The sequence below is a fragment of the Thunnus thynnus genome, chromosome 20, assembly GCF_963924715.1.
Source record: "Thunnus thynnus chromosome 20, fThuThy2.1, whole genome shotgun sequence".
NCBI classification, from domain to species: Eukaryota; Metazoa; Chordata; class Actinopteri; order Scombriformes; family Scombridae; genus Thunnus; species Thunnus thynnus.
In genome coordinates, this window is record NC_089536.1 from 10485950 (window position 1) to 10502253 (window position 16304).

A 16304-nucleotide genomic window follows, 5' to 3' on the forward strand; every position below is an offset into this window, starting at 1 on the left:
TCATTTTCTATTGACTGACACTGCTGACCTATTCCAACAAGAGTCCTTTTTACAGATAGATATGAGGATAAAGGGATATAAGCTGTAGGGAGAGAAGGACAAGGCTAAAAGCCTCTAAAGACCGGCTCCTCACTTGTTTCCGTAGTCTATCTTGGAGGTTACTTTCTGCTTGAGCTCGGTGAGCTCGTCCTGCGGGAGGGTGCCAGACAGGATCTGGGAACGCCATTCGATGAGGTTGTAGATCATGTCACGGACAGAGTTGAACATCTCACGTTTGTCCCCCTGTCAGCAGAAACAGATGGATGAACATGTGTTCGGCTTAGACACACAATCGCATTCGAGGATGAAATTTACAACATCCATGTGGGCTTGTGTTTGAGCTATTGACTGTTGAGAGAACATGTTCAATCTGGAAGGTCAGCCATCTCATTAGCGGCGTGTAAAGGATAGTGTACATGAACAAAGCTCGATTGTTGTGAGCAGGTGGAATTAGCTTATGAGCCTGAAAGGTACTGGGGTTTTTGAGGCCAACAGTGTTACAGTTAACAGTGTTTCAAATTAAAAATATGTGAAAACAATACCGCATTCAACACATAATGCTAAACATATTTGGCAAGTATCCCTTAAAATGTGTTAAGATCATAGACTGTATAAAAATATGGACGTAGTCACTGTGACATCACCCACTGGTTGGGCTAGTTGACTATTTGGGCATTTTAACATGGGGGTCTATGGGGATTGACTCGTTTTTGGAGCCAGCCTCAAGTGGCCATTCAAGGAACTGCATTGTCTTCATTTTTCAGCCCCAGAGGTTGCCGCTTGGTTAAGATGTGTAATGAGGTATGGTATATTGCGGTTATAACATGAACGTTATATTAGAAAGAAAGGAAATAGTAAACAGCAAATATCTAACTATAAAGGAGAGAGTCTGTCTGTATGTCTGTCAGGCTGGCTTACCACATATAGGTCCCTCCATATTGAAGCCCACTCCCTCAGTGTGGTGGTAACCTCCTGAACCAGAGGCAGCTCGGTGGGAATGACCGTCTCCTTTTGCCTGTAGTGACATTGAACAAATCTGATACAGCGATTCTGTGTCCTTTCTACCTTTTCCTCTCCATACTGACACAAAGTATATGATCAGAGATGTTGTGTGAGGAAAGAAGGGGAATCACTTAAGCAAAATTATCACATATTTGTACACTCCACTGTCAATAGTACATACATGCATTCTGCCTGTAATTAGTGAAAATTCAAACTGACTTCACACCCTTGATCAAATCCTCTAGTGACAATTCTATGTGTGAGAAAATATCTGTTCCTCGAGGTTTTCAGCTGAATTCAAGGACTTTGAAGTTACGGCTTTATATTTTTTTTCTGGTGTGCGAGTGAAATCAAAGAAGACTGATCAAAACAAAAAAACAGTGCCACAAACACACATGTCACACCGTATCAAGTGGAGAGCTTTCCACTGAAACAACCTCAGAGGATCTACGTTCAACTTACGCTTTTTTATCTCACAAGTTTCTGAGTAGGACTGAAAGTAAGTTGAGAAGACAAACTTCTAACTACAAACTGTTTATTTGTTTACAACTTGATTTTTGTTTTGGTGTTTAGCGCAATGCACCTTAAAAAATGTAATTATAATCCCATTATTCGTCGCAATGAATAATAATTATTAAATAATCTTCTGCAAAAGTTCAGTGAAGGTGGAAAAGAGTAATACTAACCCACTGCCCTCGACTGTGGCCTCTTTCAGGTGTATATAACAAGCAGGAAATATGCCCTGGAAGAGAAGGAGGTCACAATATAAACAACTTTATATCAACCAGGACAGAAGTTCAACAGCTGAAAAACTGAAGCTGTGAAGAGCAATCTCTCAGTAACAAATATGACTGAATAAAACCTTTGTTTGCTGGCCACTCACCTTTTTGGATTTTCTCCTCAGCCTATGCCCTCTGTACCAGTCTGATGGAGAACAGAATTATGAGAAAGGCCCAAACGTAGTACAAATGAAGAATAAAAACTTATAAAACATGTGCAAAAGTGAACTTTTTCACAAGGTCAGTTGTTTTATTAGCTAAATTAACAAATGAATTTCATGAAAGTTCAAAATAACAACGGTGTGAATATAAAATGTCATGGATACAGATGCACCGATGCAGCTCATCGGCCATTGACTGGCCTCCATCAGTCTCATATAGTCAATTTTTAACATCACACACACACACACTAAAACTAAATGATTGCAGCAGAGACTCGTCGTTGACTGGTAACGTCTGCTGCAGTTTTTAACTGGTTTAAACACTAATTTATTCGTTTTATTTACCGGCAACATGTGGCACACCCTCATCATGACCACCAACAGGCAGGGCTCAGACGGTGGCCTGAACATGGGCTACACTCAGACCATCCCAGGTCTGCTCAATATGGGACAGATGGTGAGTCGGTCCAGCCCACAATAGCCTATATATATATAACACTGAGTTTACACACTGGGTGATTTTACCTTTTAAGGAAAGCGTCTGACATTAATGTTTTATTCAAAATCAACTGAGGTGTGCCCCTGCTGTTAATACTGCTGCTGTTTTTGTTTATATTATGTGTCATTTACCCTCTTTCTCATTATCTGACACACTGACATGAATCCTGCTGTGTGTTTCAATCTGTAGGGAAAAATATAAAATATAAAACATTTGATAAATATTATTAATCTAGATCTGATGACCAAATAAGTAGAGCAGAGTGAACACCCATTGAGTGCTACATATCACTATTAAACTGATATGAGAGTTGATATTTGCTATGAGTGAAGCGCTTTTTGATTACACTAAAAAAGATAATATTTAGGAAATTACAAAATATTATAGGAGAAAAAATAGGGTGAGAAAGTACTTTTAGGTACCCACCAGGGTTCATCTGCACCACTGACAAATATTTTATCAGTATTTTACTTTGAGTTTCAATGAACTTCATCATGTAGAAAACCAAATACAGTGTTCATGTTTTATGTTTTATATAAATGTTTGTTTTTTTTATGAACGTACAATTGAATTTTCCATTAAAGAAAAGTTACAAAAATGTTTGTGTATGTTGTCAATTATAGTTCTTGGAAAGAGAGAAAATCGGAATCGTCCAAAATCGGAATCAGCAGAGACTTTTAAAAAACTGAAATCGGTGCATCTCTAGCCATCACATGAAAAACTAGCACTAGACAAAGTGAAGGCTGTGAGGTTTACAGGAGCATACCATCATGATCATTATAGCTAATACTGTATATTATCTTATTGTACAGATGAACAAAATCTGACATAGCACTAAAGGTATTTGTGTTGGCAGGAAAATCATGTCCAACACTGGCTTGTCAGCTCCGATCATGCATGTCATCAGTAAGCCTGTTCTCACCTTCATATGTCTCAAGTATGTGCACTGTGTCTCCAATCTGCAGCGACAGCTCCTCCTCTCCCCGGGCATCGTAGTTATAGATTGCTGCAAAAAAAAGATGACAGAGGACAATATTAGAGGAGGAGATATTACAGGAGGAAGAAAAAGGCAATAAAGCGCTTGGCTCCCTTGTAGCGCTAATTGTGTGTCACTGCAATGTGTAGCAGAGACATCACACATCCACATGATGTCCACCCACACAGTGTGACACACTCATGGTTGGGCCTGGCACCATCGATGCTGTAATATCAACAAATTTCTACCACCCACTGAAAAGAAACCAATAATAATGGAGTACACCAAAACAACAATAATGCCAATGGAAAACAGATTGGCTCAGAATTACAGACGGAGAAAAAGAGATAATTAAATATTGCAGTGTTCCCAATTTTCTTAGGGGTTCAAATCATATTTTCGCCTCCAGCTAATTCTAAATGGAGTCAATAGTGCACATTACAGGTGCCCCCAAAATTATATCAGAGTAAATCACCGACATGTTCTGGTACGTCAAACGAAGTTGCCAAAGGGTTTCCTCTATATTCATTCCGCAGCAGCGCACACAATCATTAATATCAATGGGATACTGATGATTTTCACTCGCGCACTGTGTGAACATGATAACACCCTACGTTACCGTGCAATTGTTTTGAGTCATCCTCCCTCTACTCATTCTTCAAAGGACATCTACATGAAAGGTACTGTTATAAGAGTAGCTCCTTTAAGGATTAGGGCAGTGCGTAATGTGTGTGCATAGCGAGTGTGTGGTTGAGCGGGAGGCAGGAGGCAATTAGTTGTCAATCTGGCAGTAAATGTCAAATACAGGCTGCGGTGTGTCAGTTAATAAATGCTTCTCAAGACCAAGAAAAGTCTCAGCTGTTTCCCCAACTGCTGGGAAAGTGAAGGGGGTTAGCCCCAAAGTTAGCGACAATGGGTTAGCCTGACCTGATCAGGCTCACTTAAGGTGGACTGACCTTTGAGGTGGACTGGCTATTCTCATTTTAGTGTCAGTCTAAACTGCTCTTAAACAGAGAACAGAGAAATATCTGGCTGCTGAGTGTCTTCCGAGTTTTTGATCAGCATGCATGCGGGGCTACTTCAATAGAGGTTACCAGAGGTGAATGACGGCTTAATTAAAAAAGACCCTCGCCGCAGGCACTGGAGGCAGCATGCTGATCAGGGCTCAAAATTAAGGCTTGTCCACTTGTCTGGGACGAGTGGATTTTTTGTAGGGCAGGTCGAAGAGAAACTTACTTGCTCCGCTGGACAAGTTAAAAGTCATAAACAAAAAGAGAACGTAAATTTGTGAACAGCTGGATGGTAATGTTCTGCGGCGTCTGCTGGGGGCAACCCAACTTGGAGGACAAGTAAGTGACGTTAGCTAGCTAGTGTTAACGGCTGTGTAATTCACTAGGTAACAATAACGTTAGCTGAGCACCAACCTAGAGAATTGTGACCTGCTCTCTGTGAATCAGTCACACAGGCAGGTCTAAGGAAATTTTATTTGGGTTGCCAAATAGAGATGTCCACTGTTAACTGTTAATCGGTTAATCAAGGAGAATATTTTTGACCGGTTACACATGTTAGTCTGTAGGTTAATTTGCATACACACTCCGCTAACGGCTCGACAATTACATGTTCACAACATCAGATATTCTTTTTGAATGGCTAAAGTACCAGTACCGTTGTAAAACCCATTCCTGTACAGAGTGTTGCATTATGAGTTGTTTGTAGCCTTAGTGTTTATAATGAGTGTTAGCGTCAGTCAGCCCTAAAAGTATTTTGTTAGTCCAGTTTAACATCTGGGAGTTTTCAAGGCTTGTATAACGTGTTTTTCTGCCATAGAGGAAATATATTCCTGTCTTATGACATCTCTTCTGCAGAAACATAATATGTCAAGCTTCCTGCGAAGGATTGAAAGAGCTAGTTTGCTTGTGTAGACTGCAAAATAATAACACAATCAGTGAAATTGGCAAACAACCTAAACAAATAATGTTTTACTACAAGGTTACATCTCTCACCTTATTTATTTATGTTGGTTACCGCGTTTAAAGCCCTATATGTAGGCTAATCTGAACATTCAGTGGTATCACTTGTATTTGTCTTGAAAATGATTTGTTGAGGTTAAAATGTTACATATAACCACTTTAATAAAATTCATAAATTATGTGTTGACACTGTTTGGATGCTTTCAACTGTTTGTTCATCTGAATTCTGCATTTGCAAACAAAATGAAAATTATTGTCATTTTCACCTGCACAAGTGACTTTTGTGCCTGGACAAGTGAAGGTAAATTTACTTGTCCAAAGGACAAGTGCCTAAAAAAGCTTTTCGAGCCCTGCTGATGGTGCATCAAGTGAATTGACCGTTTCCCCCACAATCACCTGGCGTCAGAGTAGCTCATTATATTCCATTAACATATCAGGTGGCACACAGCAATGTTTTTTGGTTACCATTTAGATTTTAAGTAGTCATGGGGGACAATTATCCAGAACAAAGTATTCCAGTTTTTTTTTTTACCATAGTCAAATCGTTTTATGTATTCTACTCCCACACAGGAGATGACATCTTGTCTTTCCTGTTACAGATTATCTCAAAGTCAGTGAACTCTACTGATTTTTTATAAAGTTCTACTTTGTGTTTTTAACCACTAGTCAGACAAAGAAAGCAATTTTAAAAGATGAAATACTTAAATCAATTAAGTGAAAAAATAACCGCCAGGTATTTGGATTTCCGATTCTGTACAGGGTATAAAATATTAAAGAATAAAGCAGTGACTTTATGTCACATCACAGTTACAAAGGCAGCTATGATTACAGAGAATACCAAATAGCGGTACAGTATGTGTCATCTATATAAGAGGTTGGAGAAGCGTGCGAGTTATCAAGGCAACATAAGGCACTTTATAAAAGGCAAAAATAGGACATAAATGTACAAGCTGCATGGCTGGTCCATCAGTTACAAACACTGTAAAAAGTATATACTGTAATCTGGCAAGGATGAAATGTCTAAAAAATCATAATCAAATATGCCAAACACAAAGAGGAAGACTGGTCAGCGGTCAGGTGGTCACCTTTCTGACTGAGATGTTTCATAGGATGTTTGCTTAACAACACTACAAAATACAGCCTCAAACACTATCGTGCAGTTACATAACCACTCTGACAGTCATAAAAAAAATCTGTCAAGTGTCTGATGTTCAACATGTGTACAGCATAAGTCAGCCACCCAACCACTTAGTGACCACCGTTTAGCGGAGAGCATAAAATTCCACGTGTAGTCTGTTTCATTCAGCCTTGTGTCATTTTGTTATCAAAGTGTATGTGCATATACACGCGCACGTCCACAATGTATTTGCGATCCCCTGAACAATCCAACAAGCCCAGCGAATCCACCAGAATGCGAGCCATGGGCTGACAATGGAACAAAGACCCCAGGAAATGAATTCAGTGGTTCCAAGCCGAGATACAAAAGGTACCTACAGGGGGAGAAAACAACAAAACAATCAAAAGGGAGGTGGGATTAATCTGTGCACAGCTATCAGAGAGCAGCATAGTGACTATACAGCAGGGTGCGCTCAATTAAACTATCATTAAGAGTAACCAGAGAGGCCTGTAACTGCTGCATCTGTGTGTTTGTTTGGAACTGGGTCACTGGCCCAGCTGATTCGGCATGTTATCTAAATGGCAGGTGCTGAGAGGGAGCAGCCCGAACTAACAGCTCTGATAGAGAACAGTGTTTCCCCACAAGTTGAGAATTTAGTTGTGGTTGTGGGTACTCTGACGTGTGACGGGCAGGTTCGGTAATAAACTAGTCAAACAAAAGGTTCATGAATAACTCAATTTATTGCAAACAAATAACTACTCAAGATAAATAGCTATATGTCAACATATAGCATTTTTTTTAAAAACATAGGACCGCTCAGAATAGATTCAACTACTTTGGCTTACCGCTAACTAGAGCGCCACTACCCTCCGCCTCCGTATGGAGTCAGACTGATGACGGTCAGATGGACGGCAATTGTAGGTGACAACGAAGAAGAAGTGTAAGTAAAATAAAAAGCCATGAGACGCTGCTGTCAGACTCTCCGTGTCCCAGCTGGAAACACAGAGAGTCCGCTGGAGCTTTGACAGTCACTAGAAGCACATTCACATTCATTAAAAGTTTCTGTGTGGTATCTGTGTCGGTGTGTGTGTGTGTGTGTGTATCTGTGGGGGAGTGTCAGCACGTAGCCATAGCCCTGATGTTTATCATGTTAACATTTAACCTTCCATCGTCGTCCAACAGCCCCGCATATCTTTTAAAGCTCTGAATATAGCACAGTTAGTTATTGGCGGGTCGTGTCTTGTGTTTTACTGCCACAGAAAAAGGAATAAATCTTTGTGTTATTAGCGCGACGTCGCCTCTCAGCTGTCTCTTATCAGATTTGCTAACTCTACCAGCAGCTCTGTGAGAGGCACAAACTGAGGCTGCAGTTAGAGCCTATGTATAGAGAGAAAAGCCAACGTATGGGAAACACTGGAGACATAAAGCACCGCATTTCATCAAAAAATGAAAAACCGCCCCTGTGATCACCGCCGATGAGTCTCATATCAAACAAATGAGAGCTAAGGGAACCGGGGGGGGGGTATTCTCACTGAGAAAGTGGTGCAATAACAAAATGAACACAAACGACACCCTGGGAAGATGCTGACTAAATGACAACCATCAAACACAACCTTGACATGTGAGGCGATGATGGTGCAATTTAACACGGGAACCAAAGTGATTCTTGTCACGTGGGGATTGAATGACAGCTCTGATTACCCATAAACCTGTATTTGCATACCCAAGAGTAAACTGATGTCAATTAGAAAGCAGTGAGGGAGAGAAAATCCATCAGAGGAAGAAGACGAAGAGGATGAGGAAGTGGACCATATTCTCCTTGGAGTGTGGCATGCAAATGATTTTCTGGAAACGGGATAAACAGTAGCATCATTTGCCGAGGGCTCATTACCATACATAACCTCTTACATAAGGCTGTGCAAACTCAGAGAGCATTATCATCAGAGGAAACGATTACAGACCTATCCACTTAGCTGGCGCACGTCTACACCCTCTCCACAATTATAAGCAGCCTCATCTAAACACTGGACTGATTGTAATTCTACACTTTGGGCTCACTAATAACCTGCACTAATCCACGAAGAGTATAACATATCATTACACTCAGATGAGAATACAGTATGTTGATGAAGGAGGGGTGGGAAAAGAAGAGGAAAGATGTGCGTTCAAAAATGCTCATTGGAAAGACTGAAAAAGACTGAGCCTCTTGCTGTTTTTGTATAAAGTCCCTGTGGGCTGTAAACCCACAGAGAGAGCCAGTGAGGAAATCCTAGACAAGAGGATTCTCCAGGAAGAAAAGGCAATGTGAAAGTCTGCTTGAGTTGGGCTTTTGAGGAGCCAAAAAGGCAGAAAATCCTTCAATGTCTTGCAGCAGGTAGCAGACATCAAGGGCCCTGTCCAACGACGACATCACATCACTGCAATAGCTCAATCTGGCCGGTGATAGGACTTTCAGTCCAAAGATTTGAGACATTGGTTGTCTGGTTTAGCAGCGTGTATTGATATCTGATCACCAAGTGTTTGGAATTTTTTAAATTGTACAAATGGTGTCTTCAAATCAAGATATTTGGTGATTTATGTGTGTTGCTTTTGAGTACTTTAGGACTAAACCATGATGCGAATAATTAACAATTAATGCTACTCCTTCTAGTAAGAAAGTAAGGTGGACTATAACAGTACTAAGGCCCCGCAGAACTGCACTTGATAACGTTTGAATCAAGTAACCACAGTGAAAAACTAGGCAGGAATATAGATTGATTTTTCCTAAAACCCTTGTCACTCACCGGTTGCCCCATGCCATTTGACAACTGATCCATGACGCCCCTCCTCAAAAGTTAAACTAGTTTCAACTTTTGTTCTTGCACTCTGTTACAAAAAAAGAGCATGGCCGCTCACCAACCGAGCCACTCGATTTTTTGCCATTGAAATTCAGTGAGTTCAAAGCATTTCTCCTACGCAACGAATTAGTGAGTGATTAATCCCTGAGAGCAATTTGGGGCGAGCTGTAATCAGGGGAGAATTTTGAAACAAGAATCGATTTTAAAATCAAACTGACTGACATCTCGAACAGTGCTGGCCAAGGAGATAGCTGGGGCACACTTATCGCCCCCGACCGGCGGTACTGGCGATGATTGTCATGGCGGGGGGAGGGGGTAGTTTAGCTCTGCCACATTGGTCCAGCTGCTAGTATCAGGAGCATAAAGTGCCCTCACATACATAGGAAATACATTATTAACATTAATGAGCGATAATGATAAAATGTAAAGCTTGCATAAGTCATGTCAAACAGTGGCTTTGTACATGATGTATTGTTGAAGTTATCTACTTAATTCTAATGCAGCACAGCCCAGAACCACAGCAAGAAACGGGTGCTTAAAAGAAGGTCAGCTAATGACATATTCTGTCCACAAAGAAAACAAGGCCACTGGAGCTCACAGTATAAATCAATTTGGGAGTTATTTTGAGGTGAGTCATTTTCCCCCACTGCACCGCTACATTGGACCTTAGGGCTCCCCTACCTGCCAAATCCCACTTTAAGCCCTGCTCGTTACAGCTTCTCAGTTGGGAGGATTTGCTGCTTCTCTTTGTCTCATGTGATGTTAAAATTTTGTTAATATCTTTGGGTTTTAGACTGTTGGTTGGACAAAACAAGCAAATAAAAAAAAGCAAATCAGTTGATAGACAAACTGTTTATCAATTCATCGAGAAAATAATCAGCAGAATAATCTATAATGAGAGTAATTATAAATTGCAGCCCTACTTAGCTCCAGATAATGATGTGTTAAATAATAAGTTAAGGTCTTATATCATCCCAATCATGCCTATTGGTTTTGCCTTGTTTTCTGCAAGGTCAAAGACTGTGAACGAAACAGCCAGGGCATGAGAGAGAGATGATGTATGCGGGAAAGAGAAATAATTGTGGACTGATAAAACAGCAATACTGAGCGAGGGAGTATGAATTTAATACAATGCTTAACTTGAATGGGGAGGAGTTCAATAAGCACACAGCGGACACATCTATTTGAAGTCCGCCACAAAAGTAATGAGTGTCCCTTCTCCCCTGCTTGAGTTCGAGTGATATCGTGTCTCTTTCATTGTCCGCCTCCAAAACCTCCTCAGTCAGCAGTCTGTCAGAGAGTCGGACTCAGAGCTCCCGAATAGGGTCCCACAGTGACAAGCAGCGACGGGGCGCAGAGACGGCTCAGCGTCCAACCTGAAGCTGCAGTGATGCATAAAAAAATCTATCACTAGTTTGGGAGTGGAGTTCACTTCCATTAAAAGTCTCTCTTGCTCCGGCGTTGTTGATAAGACTATGTTCTGTTCAGTTTCACTCGCGCTACAGGCGATAGTCTGATGATCACACATTGCTTTTCATGCTTTCTGTTGATATGTTTTTCATCTCTCCTTCTGCAATTCATGCAGTCCCATCTATTCCTATCCATCAGTATCCCACAGCTCGCCCGGCCTCCAAACTTTCTATGTCATGTGCAATGAGTGTTCGGGTAGAGGTAGGTAGGTGGACACACAGGTAGCCTGTGAATGAAATGATTGGACGGGTTTATTACAGGCCTGCACCAACAACAATTCTTTTTTTATTATCAGAGCATTTGATTTATAGATTGCTGTCAAGATGTACAGAGAATTTCAACAAATATAACAAAAGAAATGCTTCTAAAATACATTACCTACCCAAGCTTTAAAACAATATCACTCCCCGTCCCCCTCCGCTCTCTGTGACGGTCAGTTTTTCACTCTGCCTTTGAGTGAAGCCGTTCAGAGCAAGTATAATCACGTTTGATTTCTGACGTGGTCAGACAGCATGTCGAAAGAACTGGTTCTGAGCGACCATAAATCAGCACAGAACGGCTGTCAGCAGGTGTTCTGTATCCTTGCGGGAAACAGAAAAATTGTTTTGCTTTTCCACTGCAGCACAACTAAACTGTTTCAGTGATAGTTTCCACTGCAGCACAACTAAACTGTTTCAGTTATAGTTATGACCAATGAGCCATTGTTGGATGTTTACATTTTTCAAAATAAAAAGGACCTTACTTTTTTTGTTCCCCCTGCTGTGCATAAACTGTAGCGCACCAGGACTGTCTGATTAACCAAGACTGACTGACTGAAGAGATTTGCATGTACTTAAAGACCAGGAGACGACATGACTATATAATACATTTGACCATATAAATCTACTGTATCTCAAGTCAGAGCTCTTTCATTTTGTAGCATCACCTCTTGACAATACACTGTGAATTAAATTCAGTTTTCTAGAGGGAAGATGATCATTTCCAGTGAAAATGTTGCCGAATTTAGAGACACATCGATATGTTTTTGAGACTTGGGCTCCATTTTAAATGCAAAATGTTTATTAACAAGCCTTTAGAGGCCATGATGCCTTTGAGGACATTACTGGAGTGCGAAACCAATGTACCCTTGTCTGACATCACCCTGGTGTACGCGATCGTAGGACAAATGTGAGCTGAGTGAGGTGCTGTTGCAGGTGTTTACTATGTTTTCTTGAGGAGCGCTGCTGCTGGTGAGGCGGAGCTGGCTGCGGTGAGCTCTGCTGCAGGAGCTGACAGGTATTCTTCCGGGATCTGCCAAGTGCTGTTAGGACTGTTAGGATAAAAGGAACAATGTTGGCCCAAAGGGGGTGAGGAGCGGCAGCAGGACCCGGCAATTCTACTGCATCTCCACACTGTCTGCGGACTCCCGAGTAACTCCTTCACCACTGACAATAATGCAAACTGTACGAAAGCCTACCAGTTCAACCTCTTAATAAGGTGACATCGCACTTACAGACTCTGTCTCCCTCTCTCACCTTCCTTGACACACAGCCCTGCCTGACTCTGCGGTAGTTAACGAGCACAGTCTTTTCTGCCATCACGACGGTGAAAACCTGTCGAGGGACAATAACATGGACTGTCTATAACCCCTGGTGTGTGCGTGAAGGACATACATGTAAGATGTGACACTTGTGAATAATTCAGTCTGATTAGACCTTCTTACTGACATATTCTACCTTGTCCTGTTACATTGTTTCGTTTAGCATACTCGCTTAATTAACTGACAGTTTAAGTAGCTTGTAGATGAAGTTACGTTATTATCAGTGTTGTCCATGTTAATGTAGGTTATTAAGGACGATGTAGTTGTTAACTGTATATTACTGTTCACTAGAGGAGTGTGTATATTATTGTGTACTAATGATAGTATTGCTTTCTTGATGTATTGCTGAAATGTTTATTATTCTCCATATTATGATATTCTCTTAATATTTAGGCCTATGTGCTGAACAAGAGAGGTACTTATCTCAATACACAGTGTTCCTGATAGCTATTGTATAACAGAAATAACTGTCACTTTTTTTATATTTGGATTTATGTTCAACTCAAGACCATTTATTTCCTTATGGTTTTATTTCAGACCACACATACAACCCCCTGCAATACCTGGATGTTCAACTCAGTGTATAGAATTAAAAACACACTCTCCTACCACAAAGGATTCTCTGACCAGAATGATTTCCATAGTGTACCATCCCATACCAGTTTACCCATATTGCACTTCCTCACACACACACACTAAAAGAAAACTGTGTTTCTGAACAGGGTTCAAAAGCAAGTCACTGAATGTGAATCCAGAATCAAATGTTGTCTTTTCTCTCTACTGTCAACTCTATGATAAAGGCAAGAAATGCCCCAAAATATTTACTTTTGTTTACCAAAAAAAATGACTTCTATACTTTCCTTCAGGATATATTAGACTATAAAATGTCAGAAAATGCTGTGAAAATTCACATCATCACAATTTCCGAGAGACCACGGAGTCATCTTCGAATGTCTTGTTTTGTCTGACAAATTTTCCGAAACCCGTAGTTATTAGAAATTATAGAAAACAGAAAGCTTCCAATTTGATGAGCTGGAACCAGCAGTTTACCTTGATAAAAGACTTACACACAATTATCGAAATTGTTGAAAACTGACTAATCAATTACTTATTTCCGCACTAATCCCGACCTATTACGAGGTGGGTGAGACTGTCACGTATGAGCTTATATCAGTTTCTAAGGGTGGGAAGTGTGTCAGGGCTTCCTATTCATTGTCACAAACTGAGTGTGAACAAAAACCCATTAGCGGGAGATAATCGTCTGAATAAACTCCCACTGTTCACAATAATACTGAGGTGTCCTTGTATCAGAATAGATGACAAAACAAAAAAAAGGCGAAAACAACGGTATCAGCAATATACTAACAATGCTGAAAATACTCAGGATGTGATTCAGAGCTTATACGATTGTTTAAGGGAGTCTCGAGATATTTCAGTGACTGTGAAATTACATTAATTCCCATTTTCCTTAATTATTTTCTGCTCTTGAGAAATGAAGATCATTTCCAAAACACTAACAGAAATGAAAGCCTTTAAGTATGTTATTAAAATACACAGCAATGTGGCCTACTAGGATTTGGTTGAGATATTGTACCACATTTTCTCTGTCAGTGGCATACACAAGTGAAAAGAAGACAATCAACTATACAGCATGTTTGTAACACCCAGATGGAGAAAGAGCTTTGTCAGTGACACACAAAGCAGGGAAAACATGATAATTAATTTCAAGTCCCTCTCTAATAGGGTTTAATGAGAGTTTTAGGCGTTCAGACTGAAGCCTGATGGTTCTAATTTAGAGGCGAATGCAGACAGTGAACCAAGGATTGTGAAATACCAACAAAAATCACCCTGTTTCCTCTTAAACCAATTATATACAACAGCCTCTTAGCTTTATCTGCTGTTGGAAAAGTGGAGACAATGCTATTGTAATTAACCTGAAATTAATACCACGGCATCTAGGCTGGGAGAGAGGAAAGCCCCAGGTGTCTCTCGCTCCCTCTCTCTCTCTTTCACACACAGGCAGGACCAGACTTTTCCTCCCTCTGACTGGAATCAAGCAGGAAATGCCACTTTGAGATATTACTGTATCACAATAGATGGGGCCTTTCCATAGCCCAGAAGGAAATGCTGATGCTTTTCATGACTGCAGGAAGAGTAACAATACCTCATTAAAAGAAAAAAAACAGACAAACAGAGAAACTGAACAGTATAAAACTATTGTAGTGTACGGCAGAGGAAGTAGGTGGGTTTGGGGGGCATGTAGAGAGAAGTAAGGTAAAGAGGAGGAGCAGGTGGAGAAAACTACTCCGTGCCAGATCTAGATGCCAACAGCAGTAATATATTTTGGCAGAACTTCCTGCCAATGCGCCCCGGCTCCGACGTAGGCCTTGGGGTGCAATCTAACGTAGGCCCGATAACTCAGATTCCATTGCCTCCGCAGAGCAGAGTTATTCCTTTAATTGAAAATCATCTTCCCGATACAACAGGGAGAGAGAGAGAGAGAGAGAGAGAGAGAGAGCGGAACCTAGCTCATTACGGAGCGCCGAGCGAGGCGTCTCGTACGGTTTCTGCCACCGCGGTCTCTGGTGTGGGTCGCCGTGGTTCACGAGCATCCGCGCCGGCTCTGCAAAGCAAACCTGTGTGTGCACTTTGCATACATATCTCATGATGTTTAGATTGAGGAATAACAACCTTTGAAACACTTTCTCTATGAGTCATCCATTCAACAGGCAGATTGTTTAAAACAAAAATGATACTCAAGACTCGGGTGCAGGAGAGATTTACATTGTTTTTTCTACATATTATCAATTAACTAATATGATAAATCATCTTTTGTTAAACAGTGGGAAGAGATCACAGGGTTTTATTTATTCCATCTATACACCCATAAGCGGCACGGGGAACAAAACTGGCAGAATCTACACAGATTAGCCTTTTGCACAGCAAGAAGTAGCTAATTATTTCCTGCCCTGTGTTACATCTCTTGTGATAGGAATGCTAATGAGTGCATAATTACCTTCAAATATTTGAAGAAACTTCAATTGACTCAGCAAGTTTACTTTGAAACCTCCTTGGTGGCGCTTTGCCAAAAAAAAGTGACTTTATTGACAAGCATGTGGTCTAGTTCGTGACCTTTATCAGGTGTATCTGTTGCATCTACCATATTAGTGCAGCATGAAAGCAAAACATAAGTGTGCAACAGGAAATGCTTCGGACCACCTATTCATCCTGTTATTTATAAACACTTAGACTGTGTTTTACTCAAGCAGAAGTCACACTGTCAGCAACAAGAGAGCAGCGTGGCATCCACACTCTGAAACGTCCTACAGAAAAAGAAGAAGGTCCAGAAGATCTGTAATAATGTTAGGAAAGGTTGCCTGCAGTCACCCAGTGCCTCTAACTGCCAGCATCAAACTGCCAATCTGTCTTCATAGCCAGACGCAGGCGTTCTCACACAGCGAGGAACGTTCAAAAAGACAACTGGTAAACGAGCAGATATGGCAGAGACTGCAACTCTGCACTTGGCTCTAATTTAGCTGAGGAAAATATTTTTTAATATTAGCTAAGTATACCTGCTCTACTTTAGATCATGCACACCTCTGAAATGTTCTGTGTTTAATTGCTGGAACAGATGAAGGCAATTAACTTTTAGTATAATCCACTGAACCTCTTTGCCATCCAGGTCGACTGGTTTAGTCATGCAGAGAAAACAAAGATCCAACAATTCATTTGGCCTCGACGTCCTAAATGAACTTCCACTCTGCTCTCTCCGTGATTGCAAAGAAGACCATGTACTTTTTTAAAAAAAGAGCACATAGTGTACCAGCCATTGACAACATTATCATTTTGGCCTTTTTGAAATGTGTGGTTGATAA

The 16304-nt window shown here is 40.8% G+C and overlaps 1 protein-coding gene across 2 annotated transcripts in view; it reads right to left on the bottom strand.

Moving 5' to 3' along the window:
- Positions 1–16304, bottom strand: part of dock1 (dedicator of cytokinesis 1) — a 185711-nt gene that overhangs the window by 159547 nt on the left and 9860 nt on the right. For both annotated transcript variants that reach the window (XM_067577059.1, XM_067577060.1), the window contains exons 2-6: positions 3403–3486; positions 1925–1965; positions 1728–1783; positions 958–1054; positions 134–282 (exon numbers count right to left, since the gene is read on the bottom strand). In XM_067577059.1, coding sequence (XP_067433160.1) covers positions 134–282; positions 958–1054; positions 1728–1783; positions 1925–1965; positions 3403–3486 — 427 coding nt within the window. The remainder of the gene's footprint in view (positions 1–133; positions 283–957; positions 1055–1727; positions 1784–1924; positions 1966–3402; positions 3487–16304) is intronic.